The sequence below is a fragment of the Thermobia domestica genome, chromosome 2 (genome assembly GCF_964235325.1).
Source record: "Thermobia domestica chromosome 2, izTheDome1.hap1.1, whole genome shotgun sequence".
NCBI classification, from domain to species: Eukaryota; Metazoa; Arthropoda; class Insecta; order Zygentoma; family Lepismatidae; genus Thermobia; species Thermobia domestica.
In genome coordinates, this window is record NC_137455.1 from 73,174,590 (window position 1) to 73,193,548 (window position 18,959).

At 37.6% G+C, this 18,959-nt stretch overlaps 1 protein-coding gene across 1 annotated transcript in view; it reads right to left on the reverse strand.

The window, feature by feature from the left end:
- Ak1 (Adenylate kinase 1) overlaps window positions 1-18,959 on the reverse strand; it is a 123,371-nt gene that overhangs the window by 56,868 nt on the left and 47,544 nt on the right. The window contains exons 5-6 of the mRNA XM_081741919.1: window positions 12,821-12,937; window positions 7,679-7,880 (exon numbers count right to left, since the gene is read on the reverse strand). Of these exons, the coding sequence (XP_081598045.1) occupies window positions 7,679-7,880; window positions 12,821-12,937 (319 nt within the window). The remainder of the gene's footprint in view (window positions 1-7,678; window positions 7,881-12,820; window positions 12,938-18,959) is intronic.

Sequence of the window (18,959 nt, forward strand, 5' to 3'; positions counted from 1 at the left end):
GTTCGTACTTGATATAAATGCATCATATCATGGTCATAATATTTGACACTAAGGTACTTCCGGTGTTTATTACACGTCCGTGCCTCTTGCGTTATTAATTACTGATGTAAAGATCCCCAAACTTGGGATATTTATGATTCTATAGCGTTTTTGCAAAATGAATAATATATATGGTATTGTAAGTTTTATAACTGTACGTAACAAGCGTAGGAGTCACTTGGAATCAGTGATGTAACTAGGGGTGAAGGGGCAAACGAGGCTTGTGCCCCGGGCGCAAGATTGGTAGGGCGCAAAATTGGGGAAATATTTGGGGGAGCAGTTTGGTTTGCTTGGTCAGAGAGGTGCTAAGGCTAGTTCAAGCCCCGGAAGACAACTAGCGTATTTCCATCGCTGCTTGGAATATATCGGCTTTTACACAGAGAAAAATCCGTTCTCCGGACAGCGGTATATTGTACAAATATACGGTATCCTCTTGCTTACTTTAGAAATCACTACGAAGCATACGCTATCCGTATGTTACATAGGCACTGCCCTTAGATGTTACATCATGCCGTTGCAGGATGTCTAACATCTAAAATTTTCCGTATATCGCATGCATATACTTATGTTACTTACGTCAGCTATATGTTATATACGTCCATTTGTATGTGAGATCCTGACCGCCTACATTGTTTTATACGGAAAGTACGTATAGATGGAACACTTATACAGAAAGTGTTATAAAACATGCGTTTTCAGTTATACGTCTGCTGTAAGTTAAGTCCAAAAACTACAGGAATTACGCATGTATTCTATCTTTTTAAGTACACTACCTACATTTTCTTTCTTACTGTACCCTCGTGAAAAGAGATCTCGTCTTCTTATGGGCTTAGGATTTGTACAAAGTTTTGAAAGGAAGTACTGAGCTCAATTCCCTTTCTTTATGACGATGAACATCAAACTGTGCATGTCTGAAGTTCGTAATTGGAGTGCAATATTCTATGAATTGAGTCTGTACTGGCAGTAATTAATTACATTTGTTCTTTGAGAGTTCTAGTTGTTCTCCTGAATACTGACCACTTCCAGACGGAAATATACGCATTACGTTTCGTGCTACTGTTGTAAATGTCTTTAAAAACAAAAAAAATTCTTTCTTATTACTCGAGCTGAATAGACTAGCACTGAAATCGGTTACTTCAATATTGGCGTGGAAAAAGTTTCGAATTCTGATTAAGCAGTTCTGCTTATAACTTCGGCTGCTTAAAATGAAGCATTTTATTCATCTTGAAGTCCTCATTTCCCTTGTGATTGGGTAAAGAAATGGTCCACGGTATTGGAATCTGTCTATGTAATTGTTAAGTACACCGTTAAGCAATTATTCAAAATTGAAAACACTTGAGAAGGATGAAACATAGAACCACAGCAATGTGGTTCTTTCTGTTATGTTTAAACGGTTACCTTTTACGAGATTCGTTTCGATGCTGGATTTATTGAGAGAATAACATCGATTATTATTATTATTATTATTATTATTATTATTATTATTATTATTATTATTATTATTATTATTATTATTATTATTATTATTATTATTATTATTATTATTATTAACATATACATAAATATATATATATAAACCTATATGCGTTCATCTGCAACTTCTTAATCCTAATATTCGTTTTTATTTTCTTAATATCCTGCTAAATTATATTAATTTTAATACGGAAAGACTTGAGGATTGCTTTCCAACATGAATGCGTTCGTCATTCCTAGTAATCTGCTATAAGTTCTCCCGAGAAGGAAATATTTTCAATAATGATACGTGAAGAGCCAAAATGAATTTGTAGTTTTATACAGGGTGTTTCAAAACAACAGCGACAACGTTTGGGAGGTGATTCCAGACACAAAGATAAGACAAAAAGTATAGACCAACTTGGGTGCACAAATGCTTCCTTTCGGAGCTATAGGCTGCCGAAAACATGAAAAATTTAACTTTAAAGGCCTATAGCTCTAATAGTGTGGGTAGTCGGGTCAAGACTTCACTTAATAACTAATATGTTATAACGATATGGATTGGCATGAACTTTTAAATCAACCCTCGTATTTCCTCAACTCCGATTCTTCCGCAACCAGCTAACATTTGGAGGAGAACAATGCTCAGGAATTTGTCACCCAAAAGGTGCCTCACTTTTCCAGACAGCCCTGCTTCTCCCGTCAGTCCAAACAAGGTAAAGAATTTTTGCTACCCTTGTGCTGAACGCCCAAGCAGCAAAACTCATCCGATGACAGATTTTACGTGACAATGTAAAATTTGGCTGTAATCATTAATTTCATGATTTATTGAAATTATCAGTGCTTTTATAGTGATTTCAATTAACCTATGGGTTATTCATTCTACATCATTGGTGAAATAAAGAAGCAAAAACTTAATGTTTTCTACGAACTATATTTTAGTTTGCTAGTGTATTCCTACGCTGTCTGACTGGCAACGATGTGACGCGCGAAGAAGCGAGAGAGCGTCGACATCTGCTAAGCAACTTGGACATATTCAACAGACGCTCTCAAAATAAGAGCGATCTTAAAACTTCTAAAACTAAGATGGACAGAAACTAAGCTCTCATATATGCAAACCGCATTAGCAAACATAAAATGTGAAAACGTTCAGAGATATTTTATAAGTCTTGTGATTGTAACGAAACATTTTTCAATAGTCCTACTACGAAAACTTGTGATTTGTGATTTTGTTATATAAACGATACATTTTCATCTCATACTCGTAGCTGACATTTTTGAATGAAGAAACTCATGGAAGAGATCTAATGTACCCCAGAATTGAAGACGACGCACAAACTCATCTTTATTCAACAGTGCACTAGTGAATTTTTAGCATTGTATCCACCATTCGCGAATATCGTGCGCGTTAACGGTATCGTCTCGTAAATAATTGGGCCATCGAAAAGAAAAAGAAAATTATGATGATAAATCAAAAGTGTTCTGTGTTGGTGTTTACATGTAAATATTTCAGTGTCAGTGATGATAAATCAAAATATAAATGTCTTACGAAATATTTCTTTTCTTTTTAAAATTCGTAGAAAGGAAAATCTAATAAGATTAAAGAGTGTAATTTTACATTTCCTTTCATAGTGAATCTAGGATGTTAAAGTTTTAAAAACGCATGCAGTCTAAAGTAGTATGTCACAAGGTAAGGTATTTTTTAAGCAGTGAGCTGCAAACGTTTACTTTCGTCTCCCACTACTCGTCTGGCGTTAATCACGCATGGCTGTCCCACCTTGTATTCTTTTAAGGTATTGACCAGTATATTTTGGAGTTGACGCAACAGCGACGGTGGGTATACGGCTAATGCCTTTAGTTTGGTATAACGCCCGAATCCTAGGACCGTGGGTGGGGGTGGGGGTGAAGTTATTTGCTTTGTTACCAGTTTCTTACTCTAATTTATTAACTTGCGCAATTGAATGATGTTATAAAGAAGATTTTAAAGAGACCCAAGGTTCGGATCCCGACAGTATTATTAGTTGGTCTTCGCGAACTGGAATAAACAAGTATCGATTCCGCTTACCCTTATATCTGTCGCTCCGAACGGGAACATACCTTATAGATGGTTTCTCGAAACAGAAACATACTAAAATTAATGGGAAAATATGTTCCGACCTCCCAAACTCCCCTTATAATGTGCAAAATCCAAATATCCAAGTTTCAGAATCCTGCGGTACTCCCGCAATACTTTTAATAGAGGTAGTTGGTGATTACTACAAGTTATACGCCCGTAGCCAAACTCCCTCTATAAAAATTGCTACGTGACTACCTTAGGATTCTGAAACATGCATTTTTAGATAGTGCACAGAAGTGAAGCCTTGGCCGATTGCAGCAGGTCCCATAGTTTTGGAGCTATGAACCTTTAAAGTTCAATTTTTCATGTTTTTAGCAGCTTATAACTCCGAAACGAAGCATTTGTGCACTCAGATTGGTCTATACTTTTTGTCTTATCTTGGTGTCAGGAATCATCTCTAAAACGTTGTCGGTGTTGTTTTGAAACACCCTGTATATCCGTACAACTATTTGTCAAATGGCAATGTACTTTGGAAATGTTTAATTGGAAACAAGCGTTCATACAATTTCGTTTGTTTCTTGAAGTTCAGCGTCAATTTTCAGTACTAAGGGTTTGTGCGACGTGGATATTCAGTTTAAAGTGGGAACCGAACATCTGTAATGCGTCCGATTTTTTCAATACTCTTCCACCTAGAATTAAACGAGGGATCAAGTGTACCAAGACATATATTGATAATAGGCAAAAACGTAATGAATAGCATCTTCATAAGTACTTTTGGACAAGTCTTTCCCCCTTCTCTTGTTGGCAATTGTATCAATCTTGTGAGACGTAGTAACAGCAAAGAGTATGAAAAGGTTTCTAACAAGCAACGTACAGAACAAGGCACGATCAGATCCGACTCAAACTTCGCCCAGAGAACATATAATAGAAAAGAAGAAAAAATGCCAAATTAGAGCTGCCCCCATCCAGAAACACCGGAGATATGTTCCGCAACATAACGCACCACGCGACAATATGATATAAGGTAAACGTCGCAAGATACCCGTTTATGTCGGAAACGGAAAGGATGGGCAGCACCAGGATATCAAGATATTTGATATGCTATAACACTGACTTGGCGGCCATCTTGAAAGCCGCCATCTTGGATATAGCGTAAGGTATTGAAATGAGAAGCGGGTGTATGATATATCAATGTAAGGTAAAATGCGAAAGGAAAACCAATGATGTAACCGCGGAAAACATATGTGTAATGGTATGGACGGCAAGACTAGGGCAAAACAAACGTGTATTCGAAGGTCAGAATGTTAGGGCAAGACCCAACGCGACAAGTAACTGCAACAGTGTCTGTACATGGAAGTGCATCCGCCTTGACAGATTATGCCTTCCGAGGATATTGGGATTCCGTTTGGAACAGTGAAAACCACAATTGCAACCCGCAATACAATCACTCGTTTGGAGAATGCATAATCTACAAGGACAACCTCTTATGGAACAGCAATTCGGCACCTCACTCCGGACTGTAGGACATATCATCTTGGATTGGTGATCAAAAGCGCGACCTACCTGGGATTGAAGCCCACTCCTGGACACCGTTTTGTACGTTTCTTGTTTCAATTTTCTTGTTGTTTCGTGTGAACAAGAGACATTTCGGCCCACGTTTGTTTAAACAACACTATCTGAAACAAAGTGCGTACGGATGGGAAAGGCCAGCCCTGTTCTAGCTTACATTTCATTACGAATGTATCTTTTCCTTTGCACGGTTTGCTACACTGTTTCACGACGGTCCCAAACAGTCACAATATCAGAGAAAGGCACCAATATCTTCGGAAGGCATAATCTGTCAAGGCGGATGTACTTCCATGCACAGACACTGTTGCAGTTACTTGTCGCGTACCATTTATCGTGGGGTCTTGCCCTTTTATTCTGCCCTTCGAATACACGTTTGTTTTGCCCGAGTCTTCTACACTTCGTCCCGTCCATACCATTACACATATGTTTTTCGCGGTTACATCATTGGTTTTCCTTTTGCATTTTACCTTACATTGATATATCATACACCCCGCTTTTCATTTCAATACCTTACGCTATATCCAAGATGGCGGCTTTCAAGATGGCCGCCAACTCAGTGTTATAACATATCAAATATCTTGATATCCTGGTGCTGCCCATCCTTTCCGTTTCCGACATAAACGGGTATCTTGCAACGTTTACCTTGTATCATAGTGTCGCGTGGTGCGTTATGTTGCAGAGCATATCTCCGGTGTTTCTGGATGGGAGCAGCTCTAATTTGGCATTTTTCTTCTTTTCTATTATATGTTCTCTGGGCGAAGTTTGAGTCGGATCTGATCGTGCCTTGTTCTGTACGTTGCTTGTAAGATCTGAACGATAACTTACAACAATGAAATGTCCATTTAATTTCTGTTAAAGGACTAAAACGTAAAGGTCAATTTAATATTAGTAGTATAGCTCGTCAGCAATGAGTTTATGCCTGAGACCCGAACTTGCAGGAAGTTGTAAACTAGCACAAATGTGTTTTGACATTTACTTGTAACAATTAATCGAGAGTCAATCATTTCTAGTTATTGCACATTTGATTATGTGACATATATCACATTTGATTATGTGACGGTTTGTTACGATATATTTAGCTATAATTTTAACTCAACCAACGGTCAAGTCATTCTTGTTGTAGAACTATACAATGTAAGTTGTTAATGTGGTAAAGTTAAAAGATACAGAGTTGGCCAATTATAGAAAAAAGGCAATGTGTGTATTGTAGAAAAATGCCGTCTTACCAAAATAAGATCAACTTAAAAAGTCTTATTGTATATCAATGCCATTAGTGCTGATGTAAAAAGAAAAGAGATGGGGGATTTACTGTAAAGTTTTATCGCGCAATAGTTCCCGCTAATTTCTCCAATTAGAAATAATATCAATATTTCATGGATAGTAGTTAAAACTCGACCAAACAAAATATTTTGTAGAAGTAAGAACACGAAAACAACACAAGATTGGGAAAGCTCTGTCCACTATCTGATTATCTTGGGAGGGTGCTGAAATCGTTTGAGCCTTCAGTTTCGGCACCTATGATCAAGACTGATGTTGAAGGGGAATGTCCGGTGAGCACAGTTGTCAATTGTTAGCAATGGGCTGCAAGAGCTATACTGAGAGAGAAAAAGCTGATTTTTAGCCTTGAAAATCCGGAGAGACGAAATTTAGCAGGATTGAATCGCACACAAGATTTCCTAATGCAGGCTACGTACAGGTTTGTTCCTTAGCAAGAACCAATCTGCCGCAAATAGACGACAATCACGAGTCTTCCGGCTGCACGTTCAGTATACTGAAATTCATGGCTCCATACTTCTATAAGGTACGAACACTCCATGGTCCACAAAATCTGCATCATAAAACGAATTTTCTAGGATTGTAGTTCTTCTCTGTTGCAGAAGCAAAGCCAGAAAACTTTCCTATACTCGGAATATACGTATTTTCCTTTCAAATGCACTGGATATTTTTTCTCCATGTATTGGCCACAGAAATGCGTAGCACAGGCATGTTAAAGTCAGTATATCAAGTGGACCAAATAGTGATCAGTGTACAATATTGCAGACCGCAAGAAATAGAAAACATTTTATAATTAATGATCCATAATGATGTAGTTATTTCTTTAAAATAAAAGGAACATAAGAAAATAGTGGAGTACAATTTTCAATATTAATTGTCTCATAAAAATGAATAATTAAGATTTGCAATATTAACACCCACAATAGCAGGATGCATGCAATCAAAGAAAGAGTTACCATGTTCTGATATATTTCAACGTCATTTCATCGTCCTACCCATAGATCCGCCAGTGCTACAATCCCACATTACAGATGCAGTTTCTAAATTTAGTTTAACTAAAATATTTTACAAAGAAATATATACTTCTGCTAACGTTGTTAGTGCGAAGTTGAATGCTAAACTGTGAGGAATGCTAATAGAGGGTGTGCATACTTAAAAATATCCAATTCCTTTTACTACATATCTGAGTTCCGCACCAGGGACATGCATACCGAAAATGTATTCGCACTAAACATTAGATAACATAGCCATTGGCCAATTCATTGATATGACTGAGCAACTATGTACTGAACTGTTTCCTTACCGTTCTGCATTTGTTGGAGTAATGGTCTATGACAGGTTGACTGTGCTTGTGGAAAGTCTCTAATCGCTTCTTGATTGTCTCTTCATTGTCATCAACACGGCCAGATGACTTGCCTCTTTCGAGCAATCGCTCCGTCATCGTTTCGTCACTCACATCGAAGTAGAGAATAAGTGAACATTCGGCAATCTGAAGAAGGAAAAAGAGAAAAGTAAATTCACCTTATTTTTCTTTAAAAACTCATTAAAAATTACCTATTATTAACTTTGTCATTGTGCACTTAAGTTCGTTTTAATAAGTAGAATCTAAGAAATACGCAGAAGTAAGGTCTTAACCATAGTGTATGTTTGGACTGGCAAGTGTTCCAAGGGCCATCTATGAAGGAATCCATATGTAACCCTGTAAATTTTATTTATTTATTTAAAAAATAATTCCTAACATTAAAGAGATTAATCACATGGTATTCATTACATCAATTCATGCCATTCTTAGATTCCGAGATTGAAACGATTGGCACTTCTTTCCACCGAACAGCCTTTGGCTGGAAGCTGGACTTCGAAGATTTGATACACATTTTGCCGAAGTCAAAACAAAAGGGAAGGAGTTTTAAGGTTTGGAAACTGTTGTAAAATACTAAACCACATTTTTAAGAAACATTAACTAGAAACAAATTCTCTATATATTCTGCATGAAAATTACATTTAAAATTACGTATTCCTAATATGCTATTAGGTAACGAATAATAATTCTGTTTTAATATTTGTAAAGATTGTCAACTGTTAGTTACAGAAATCACAAGAGGGTAGACGACCATAGAAGCATCCCAGGAGCCTGCACGTCTCTATTTATGGATCTGCATAGAACATACAGTTTCTCTATGATAATCAGAAATGTGATTGAAAATTTAGTTGAATTTTTGGATAAAAAGACTTACAGTTTGGTTTAACACAAAGGAATTATTTACTTAAATGGCAATAATCTAAGTTTGATAGAAATAGCCAAAGAAGTAATCAGTAAAATTTTATATGAAGTTTCAATATATCATTCACTGGTAATTCAAAGCTGATATGTTTTTCCTTTATTAAAATACAAACTAAAAAGTCGGTTAAAATCGACAAGTTCATTTAAGAGATATTAATATTCCTCATACAATACATGTTAGACCTTTCAGGCAATCCATGTAAATGTAACACAAATAAGCAGGCAAGTTACAAATCTGATACATTGATAACTTGTTTGAAGATGCTTCTTTTACGATGTAGATTAGTGATGGTCAACTTCTTTAAACTAAGGGGCCACATCATAGAAATTTCTATGTCGCGAGGGCACCAACTTGATATTATACTTTACGTTTATAGTATACAGTCATGACAAACTATCCCAAAAATCGTCAAATTTACAGGTGTCTATTAAAACATCTTAAATCAAAACACCAAGATTCAATACACATACAACGAAATATCGAGTCTTAGAAAACCATTTTGCTCGAAAAATATCTTTACAGTTTCAAGGTTGGATGAAAATACCTGGATAATCTCTCAAACATGAAAAAAAAAAGTAAGAAATGAAAAAAAAATGATTTTAATCGCAAGTAAAAATAGATACCTGTTCTCAATGGTACTAAAGTTTTAAAATATTTACAACAGCTTATTTTTCACGCTGCAGCGTGAACAGAAATGGTACGCTTAAATGTTTGGATACCTAACACACGAATAAACGAAATTAAATAAATAATCTTAACCTTAAATTTATTTCTGGTTTCCGCGTCTAAACATACATCCATTGTGTGTATTAGTCCAAGCCATTATATTTTTAACCGTTTTTTAAAAATTTTATGACCCAATAAAATATGTAAAAAAAAATATTAACACTTATCTTCTCGAGGGCTGTACGAGAAGACCTCGCGGGCCCGTAGTTGGCCATCTCTGATGTAGATCATTTCATTAAATACTGTATAAGAATTGGAGGCATCTCATCAATTCTACTTTTGCCTATTGTTGTTATGTTAGATGTATTTAATAGGTTATATTAAACTTCACCACCATACTTAGTTGTCATGCTTACTTATCGTCAATATCAGGGTGCGAAATCCTGTAGTAGGTATGAATCATTAAGTGGGAGTTATCGTGAATGTAAAAGTTTGGCCACCCCTAAAGATTCATTCTTTGGGTCATATACACAAACAATAGAAGGGGGGGGGCTAACTGGCGTTCCAGTATATCGAGAGTTATGACGTCATCAACATGGCCGCCCGTGAAATTTCCAATAGAATTTTTAAAAGCGTATAATTTCACTCATAATAGAGCTAAAATAGTCATTTTTGTCCCAAACTAAAGCAAATTAACTGCAAAGTATACACAATTAGTTGCAGTACCTGTATTTGGTGTTTGAGATTTATTGAAGCAAAATAGATAAAAGTAGTTTTTTGACACTCGTTTTTTTATTTTAAATCTGAATAACTCCATCATTATTAAGAATAATTCTTAAAATATTGTAGGAACAAAAAATGTAGATCTTATTATGATCTATAAAACGGTACCAAAATATTTTCTGTATCATTTCACATAAGGAAGTTATGTGATTTTATAAAAGACATAGTGTGGTGGTTTCGTAGCTGTAATTTATAGGTATGTTATACTTGTACAAAGAGTTATAGATACTGCACCACTGCAGATTTAGTCTTTAGATCACCTAATTAATAATATAGAGTGACAGAAGTGACATTCTAATACATCGAAACTTATGACGTCACCAATATGGCCGCCCGTAAATATTCTAGACAGGGTCTCAAGGGTAACCGTTTTGCCACTATAGAAAACATCCGAACCAACGCGATTGGTGAACTTCGGAATATATCAAATAGAACTTTCAGTGTTGTTTCCAGCAATGGCGGGAGCGGTGGAACAGGTGTGTGTCTTTTCAGGGAACTTATTTTGAAGGCCATTAAGTGAATGTGTACCTATATCGTGGTAATAAATAGTTACAAGGAACGTCCAGGAAATTTTTGTTCCTCGTATAATCAAATAATTTGTAAGTATGAACTAAAGTAACTCATTAACATAATGCGTCCAGTAAGAGAACGTCTCTGACAGCTCGCAGTGACATTGCCACTACTCGCGTGTCAAGGTTTTTTTTTTTTTTCGGTGCAACTGTAGTAGCAATTTAATTAATGATACAAGACAGAGTGATCGTGGTTGGTAACACTGATATCAAAATAGGGGCTGCAATTTCCCACCGCATGTGGTAAGAAACGTCAAAGACCATCTCTTGTTGGCCGTAGACAAGAAATCTAAGTAATTCAATTCTTTAAAGGAATTCGATCGTCTGTTAAATCCAGGAAAATAAGCAAAGCATCCTGAAGTCATGTTGAGTATTTCTAATCGAAATCATTAGGTCTAGAGATGTATGAAAATTTAATGTTCTTCAAAAATATGAGATAGAAAGATCGACTTATATTATAAAGAAAAGAATTTTTCAACCCTGTATTTAAAAGTCTACTTGGTTATTATCAAAGGTCAAGACAGGCCTCCTTTATCTTCTTCTGGACTGAATTGAGGTGCGATCTAGCGTCTGACGGTCCTTTTCCTACATTTCCTCTGGTTATGAAGTCTACACAGATAAATTAATTAGTTAAATGAGTCTTCGACTTTAGAATGTTCTGACAACATAACACTAAATGTGGTGTTTAACAACGACTTTAAATGCTCTGGGTTTTGAAGTATGTGATTATCATTTACGAATCAGACGGATAGAAAGGTTCCTTTAACTTTATTCGGTGATAATTTTCACGAATAATGTTGATTACAAATCTAACTATTGAATTGTTCAGAGAAAGTATGTCACAAATAAAATTTCTCCAATGTATCCATGTTTTCTAGCATGCTCTATATTTACCATCCAGAAATGAGGCATGCGAAGGGACAACGAGTCAAACGCCACACAGCGAGCTGTACAGGAGAGGCAATTTAAAAGGCTTCAACTCATTTTGCATCCACCTAAAACGACAGGAAACTCAATTTTAAAGGCTTCGGTCACTTAGTATGATAGGAGAGGCAATTAAAAAGGTGTCAGCTAATGTTGCACCCATCTAGGACGACGGGAGAGGATTTTAAAAGAGTCTAACTTATTTTGTACCCTTCTTGGACGAGAGGAGAGGCAAATAAACAGACTTAAACTCATTTTGCGCCCACCTAGACGAAAGAAAAAGCAATGTAAAGGGCTTCAGCTCCTTTTGTATCCGTCTAGGTCGGTCTGGACATGTGCCTCGCTCTTGCACTTACCTTCAGACAAACGAAAAATTTGCAGTAATTACTGACAAGTGAAAATATTTTTTTCTCGCCAATATTTCGATGTTTCGCTGTCAGCTCAAGTTTTCTCAATTTGGCGCTTGTCCCAATGTTCGTCTGAAGGCTTCAATTAATAAGAAATATAAATGAACAGACTTCAATTCCCAAACATATATAAATATATTATCGAATATATGATCTACATGCAAATAGTTTCAGAAAATGGTATACCTGATTGTGATGTTTGAAAGAAAACTTCATGAAATAAATTCAATGAAATGATCTATTCTCTTAATATGTCTAATAAGCATAATAAGACTATTATTAATGAATATAGATAATAATATAATAGGCGGCATGGCGAAATAAAAAGAGAAAATCAAGGGCATGTTTATCCAACATAAAACTCATACTGGCTCAGACAGTTCTTTAAAAGTGTAGCTCTGTTTTAATTGGGCTTTTACATCATTTTATTCGTTATAAAAGCACAAAACATGTACAATGCAATTTACATAATACTTTACAACCTTGAACTCGATCAATGAAAAAAATCAGGCATAGCCAATGTTTTCCTGACATTTTGCCTAAGCATATTAGTAATTAACATCTAAAATATTGCCGCCATGATTTCTTCAACTTTACAGTTACACACACATTCCAGAATTATCCTATGCTGGCATAGGCAAAAAAATTAGACGGTGTGACACAGAACCCATACCATCTTACTTCATATGTGATTATAAGTAGGATATTGCCAACTATATTTCAAATATTTTTTTTAAAACTCAAAGAAATAAATAAAGTGAAATTTATTATTTTCAAGAGAATAATTAGTATCCTTACCTCTTCCTCGAACTGCACACCCTGCTGTACTTCTCTCGGGTAGCCATCGATGAGAAACCCTTTGGAGGTAGACAATTTATTTAACATTGCTTCTTTAATCAAATCCAATACTATTTCCTAAAGAAAAGCAGAAATGATGAACGAGGTATAACTACTTTATAGTAGAAACAGGTATTTTTTACTAGAAGTTAAACAAATTTTCACCACAATCAAACAAAGAAAAATTTTTGTTAATATATTGATACAGCTTTTATTATTTTGATAAAGACACTGTTTAGACCAATCACTCTCAGTTTCAAACTACTGTATAAAGGTAACCAAGAAAGTTCTGTTTCTTTTTGTGGAGGTCTGTGCTCAATTGGCCCTCACACAATGAGTTGAATGCAAATGAAGATAAGACGAAGGTCAGTTGTTGGTGTGGATATATCCAAGACCGTCATAAGGGCGTGTATTCTCTACGAATTCAAACTGGGGTCAAACGCCGCTGCAGGAGGCGGAAGATATGCCAGGCTTTATGAAATGAAATGAAATGAAATCTTTGTTTTACGTCCCACGGTTATGCCGGTTAGGCTAAAGGAGACGGTGATGATGAGTAATGAATGAAATGGTGGAATGAAGAAAGTGGGAGGAAACGGGAGAACACCGAGAAAACCCACGCACACGGTGTTTGTCCACCACAAAGTTCACTTGGCGAGGGCTGGGATCGAACCCAGGACCTCAAGCACCAGAGGTGAACGCTCTACCACTGAGCCACCGCGGCCCCTCAGGCTTTTAGAGAGCGTAGTGTCGCGTGATTATACGCACACAGTGCAGCGGTGGTTTAACAAGTTTAAGGACAGTGACGAAACATTCGAAGACTCACGACGTGCCGGAAGACCAACACATGTACAAGATGAAGATCTTCAGGCAGCAATTGAGTCGAACAGTGGCCAGAGATGTGAGAAACTGGGACTACAAATGAAGTGGAGTAACCATTCGGCAGCACCTCTATTAACTTGATGGGAGACCCGGGTTCAATTCCCGGTGGGAGCTCATGTGGTTCGGATTCCACGTTAATCAGTAGGTCCACGTCTCATATAGCCTCGCTGCTGAAAGGGACGCTAAACTAAAATCAACTCAACTCAACTCTATTAACTTGAGAAGCATTACAAGTTGGGTCGATTGGTCCGACATGATTTTACTCCGGACCAGAAGGCAACGCGAATGGACACTTGTGTTTCTTTGCTGTCTCCTCTCAGGAGGAAACATTTTTGGACAGGGTGTTGACATGTGATGAGAAGTGGTCTTGTACGAAGCTCCACGGCGCCATCACCTTTGGTTAGCATTCCATGAACCGGTTCCAAAACAGCCAAAACGAGCACTGCACCAGAAGAAGGTCCTCCTGTGTGTTTGGTGGACTGCTCGCGGCATCGTGCATCGGTAACTGCTACCAGCTGGAAGAACATCAATGCAACTGTGTACTCTCAGCAGCTGAGCCGTGTTCAAAAAGAACTCAATACTCAGGAGACAGCACTTCTAAATCGCAAAGGGGTTCTCCTGTCACAGGACAACGCTAAGCCGCATGTGGGTAGAATGACCCAGGACCATCATTCTACGCCTTGGATAGGAAACACTATTGCATCCGCCATTCTTCCCGGACATTGCACCGTTCGATTATCACCTGTTCCATTCCTTGGACAATCACCTTAGAGAACGTCAGTTCAAATCTCTAGTAGAGGTAAAAATGAACTTGATATCTTCTTCGCTTCATGGCCTACCAAGTTCTACCGCGATGGAATCCATGGCCTTCCAGAACGTTGGAACAAGGTCGTCGATGCTGATGGGAACTATGTTTGATCTTCCAGGTACGCCTTAGGTGATATATCGATGTTCGAAGGTGCTGGGTGAAAAAGCTACAGAACTTTCTTGGTTACCTTTATATATACATATTGCTTCGGACCGCGCTAGAAAACACCAAAGTTGAAGGTTTAGGATTTCTAGTTTGAGACAGTGAAACTTTTGTGTTATCCACATCTGCCAAGCAGTGTTGTGTTTGTCAGGGTGCGAAATCATAACAGACGAAGTTGGGGAAGGGGGTGGGTGAGGCATGAATGTAAAAAAAAAATCTTCTCGGACTGAAATGTTTTGACATAGTCCACATATTTAAAGATACATAAGATACATAATAATAAATATGAATGATTAGATCATTCAATAATTGCATACCAAATATGCAAAGCCTTATCAATTTAATGAAACACATGAAAAAAGTGCAACTTCCCAGATTAATATGCTGTCGGACCACCTTCTATCCTGAGAATAGCTCTGATATGACGTGAAATGGAGCCATACAGGTCGTAAGTGGTAGAGGTAGAATTTTACACCATTCCGCATGCAGCATGTCACTCAGTTCCGTGAAAGAGAATGGAAGCGGATATCTGCACCAGATTCATATCTCCAAAACGCACCACCATATTCAATTATATCCAGGTTCGGGTATTGGGCGGGAAGATGTTCAATTTCACCCTGGTGTACTTCAAACCACGTCACAACAGCTCCATCTGTGTGAATGCGCACATTATCATACTGGAGTATACTCACTGCTTGGAAAGAAAATCTGGTCCATAGGATGCACATGGTCTCCTAGAATGGTGACATAATCATAGGCAGTGACGTAACTGGAAATTATCAGCACAAATCCTACTTGAATCGAGAATATTGCGATCCACAACAACACAGAGCCAGTGTTATGTTTCATAGTTGGGCAAAGGCACTCGGGATAAACGGTTCTTTGGGCGACCGACAAACATAAACGAGGTCTGTGGTTTGAAATAATGCGAATGATGATTCATATGACCTTATCACACGTTTATAGTCATCAGCTGTCATATTGCATGTTCGCAGCACCATTTGGGTCGTGCTAAAGGTTTACGATCCCTGTCATGTAACCCGACCCTGTATGTCCGTGTCATGTAACACGGGGCGGATCATGATTATCGATTCAGGCTGTGGGAGGTGCTGCTTGAGTTCTTTCGTTATCTGCATTGCAGTCCCATGTCGTTCTGAATGACAAGCTGCTGTAATCTCTGCGGTACATAACACAGCGTTTTCTTGCGATCACTGTCCTCTTCGCCGATGTAGTTTTCCTGTGAATTACGTAGGCTGTCACCACCTTGGACAATGTCCATCGCAATACATCCAACACACTTACCACTTGCGTCATGATCCTACCACATAACCAAAGACTAAAGATTTCTCTTCTTTAGAAATCAGAAAGGTCACCATTTTACACTATCACTATCTGCTCAGTTTACTGCATACTTCCGTTCAATTGCTTCTCACGCAGTACGAACTTTGCTTTTACATGGCTCATAGTGGTCTGGTCTCTTGTAAATAGTTGAAAAGTGACTAAAAGCACAAGAAAAAGTGACCAAAAGCACACGAAAAAGTGGTCAAAATCTCATCATGCCCCGTTTTACTTTGTCAATTTCTCCATCACCTCTCTGTTTGTTGTTTTGTTTCATCTATTCTTCTTTACTTCTTCTTTTTGAGCTTCCTCCTTTCTTAAGTTTTGTAACTATGCTTTGTACTTACGGTTAGCAGACTTAGCAGATGTAAGAAGCTTCTGAGTAAGTGGAACCAGTTCTGGCCTATTTCCGAATTTCTTCATTCAAGACATTATATTTAAGTTAGCATTGAGAGTTCTCAAAGCAATGAAATATTCAAATTCAACCTACTATTAAGAAGAACATACAAGAAGCATAACAGAAGACGAACATGATAAACCACACACACACACACACACACACACACACAACGTTGAGCGGAGTATTAACTATTACGAGAGAAAACTAAAAGACTATTATGATAGAAGAAAGAATAGACACAGAAGGGATTTCAACCCCACCTTGAGAGCTTAAGCATCCACCAACCATCCACTGTGCTTTAGAAAGAATAAAAGCTGAAGTGAGAATAAAGCTCACTGTTTCACATGTTTCAGAAGAGTAATGAGTAACAAGTTTCTGCCTTTTTTCATTTATTTTTATATTTTTCTTAGATAACTACCAATGCAAAATATAAATCACACGAAAAAGTCACTTTACCTCCCAAAAAAGTAACTTTTAGTGACTAATTTGAAATAAAGTAACTTTTAGTGACCAAGTTGAAAAAAAGTAACTTTTAGTTAAAAAAAAAAGTGACTCGCTATGAGCCCTGCCCTTACAAAGCACCAGCAATAACTCGTCACTGAGTTGCCGTCAGAACGATCCCAAACCAGACATCTGACGTATTTCCAACTGCAGGTGAATCCATTAAACTGATAAGAATCTCTATATTAACCCTTTATTGCACGAATTAATTTTGGTCGTGTTGAAATTATTTTTCTTCTTTCTTTCTTTATGCATTACTTACGTGTGGGTAAAACAAGAGCGCAAATGCGAGGGAACTCAGAACCTTCTCTTGCAAATTAAAGCCAACCCTTTAATAAAATACTCAAGTTAGGTGACGTAATCCAAGTTCTTGATGTGCGAACTTTTCTTGATGAAGGAAAAGAGACATCACCATAGTTGTTTTGCCATTATTGGCAGGTTACTTGCCACAACTGAAAAGCTTTCATGATTCATGGTCTTCCGCCAACATTTCTTCTTTACGTACGATTTTTCTATTTTGATATTGTCCATCAATTGTAGCTTTTTTTCGGCCCCTCCCTCTCTTTCCTGTCACCGTATGCTCTAGCATGTCCCTCATGATGCAAATTCTTCTTAGCCAATGTTCCAACCAGTTTCTCTTCCTATTCTCAATAATGTCTAAAAGTGTTCTTTCCTTCCCACCATTTCTAACACCCTCTCATTTGTTTTCCGCTCCACCCAGCTATTTCTCTCCATTCTTCTCCACATCCACATTTCGAAACCTTCTAGTCGTTTTTCATCATTTTTGGAAATGAAATGAAATTAAATCTTTTAATTTTACGTCCCACGGTTATGCCGGTTAGGCTAAAGGAGACGGTGATGATGAGAAATAAATGAAATGCTGGAATGAAGAAAGTGGGAGGAAACGGGAGAACCCCGAGAAAACCCACGCACACGGTGTTTGTCCACCACAAAGTCCACATGGCGGAAGCTGGGATCGGACCCGGGACCCCAAGCACCAGAGGTGAACGCTCTACCACTGAGCCACGGCGGCCCCTTCATCATTTTTGGGTAATGTCCATGTTTCTGCCCCATACAGTACAATACTCCACATGAAACATTTTATGAATCATTTTCTCAACTCTTTATTTAAGGTCCCACAAAATACTTTCTTTCTCCTAAAGGCTTTTTTCGCCATTCCTATCTTTGCTTTTGTTTCATGTTCGACTTCATACCATCACTAATAACACTACAAAGATAATGTGAAGATAGCATGATTATAATATATATAAAAGGGTACTAGGAAAATATTGCAGTAGAACAGAACTGATCATCACAGGAGTTTGCAATTTAGTGCGTGTTTAGACATGTCCAAACCTGCACTATAGAAGCTCTAGTGTTTTAGTCACTGTCGCAGTGTCAGTTGATTTTCAACTGTGTTAGTGAAAACAGGTGAAGATGTTGTCGTGGTCAAAAACTGGATACCGGGCAATTTTGCGCTACAATTTTGCACGCGGTTTAAGTGTTGATTAGTGTTTAAAGGAAATTATCTCTGTGCTTGGAGAGGATTGTCTACATCGTACAACGATATTTGAGTGGTACCGAGAGTTTCAAAAACGAAATTTTATCCTTGAGGACGCTCCAAGAACAGGTCGGCCATTTTCATTTGTGACTGAACAAAACATTGCTGCAGTAAGGAAAATGCTTGAGACAGATAGACGAGTTACATATCATCAAATAGAGATATGCTTGGGCATTAATGCACCAGCAGATCGTGCTATTCTCCGCGATCACCTTCGAGTTAGAAAGTTTTGTACCCTTTGGGTACCACATGACTTGACCAAAGAACAGATGTTTTATGTTGCAGTGAAATGCTGAAAAAAAATTTAAAATGTAAAAACTTCCCCTGTGAATAGTATTGTGACAGGTGACGAATCTTGGCTCTATTACTATGGCGTCCCGACCAAGGCTCAAAACAAAGTGTGGGTGTTCGAAGATGAGAAGACCCCCGTGGCTGTTTGAAAGTCCACATC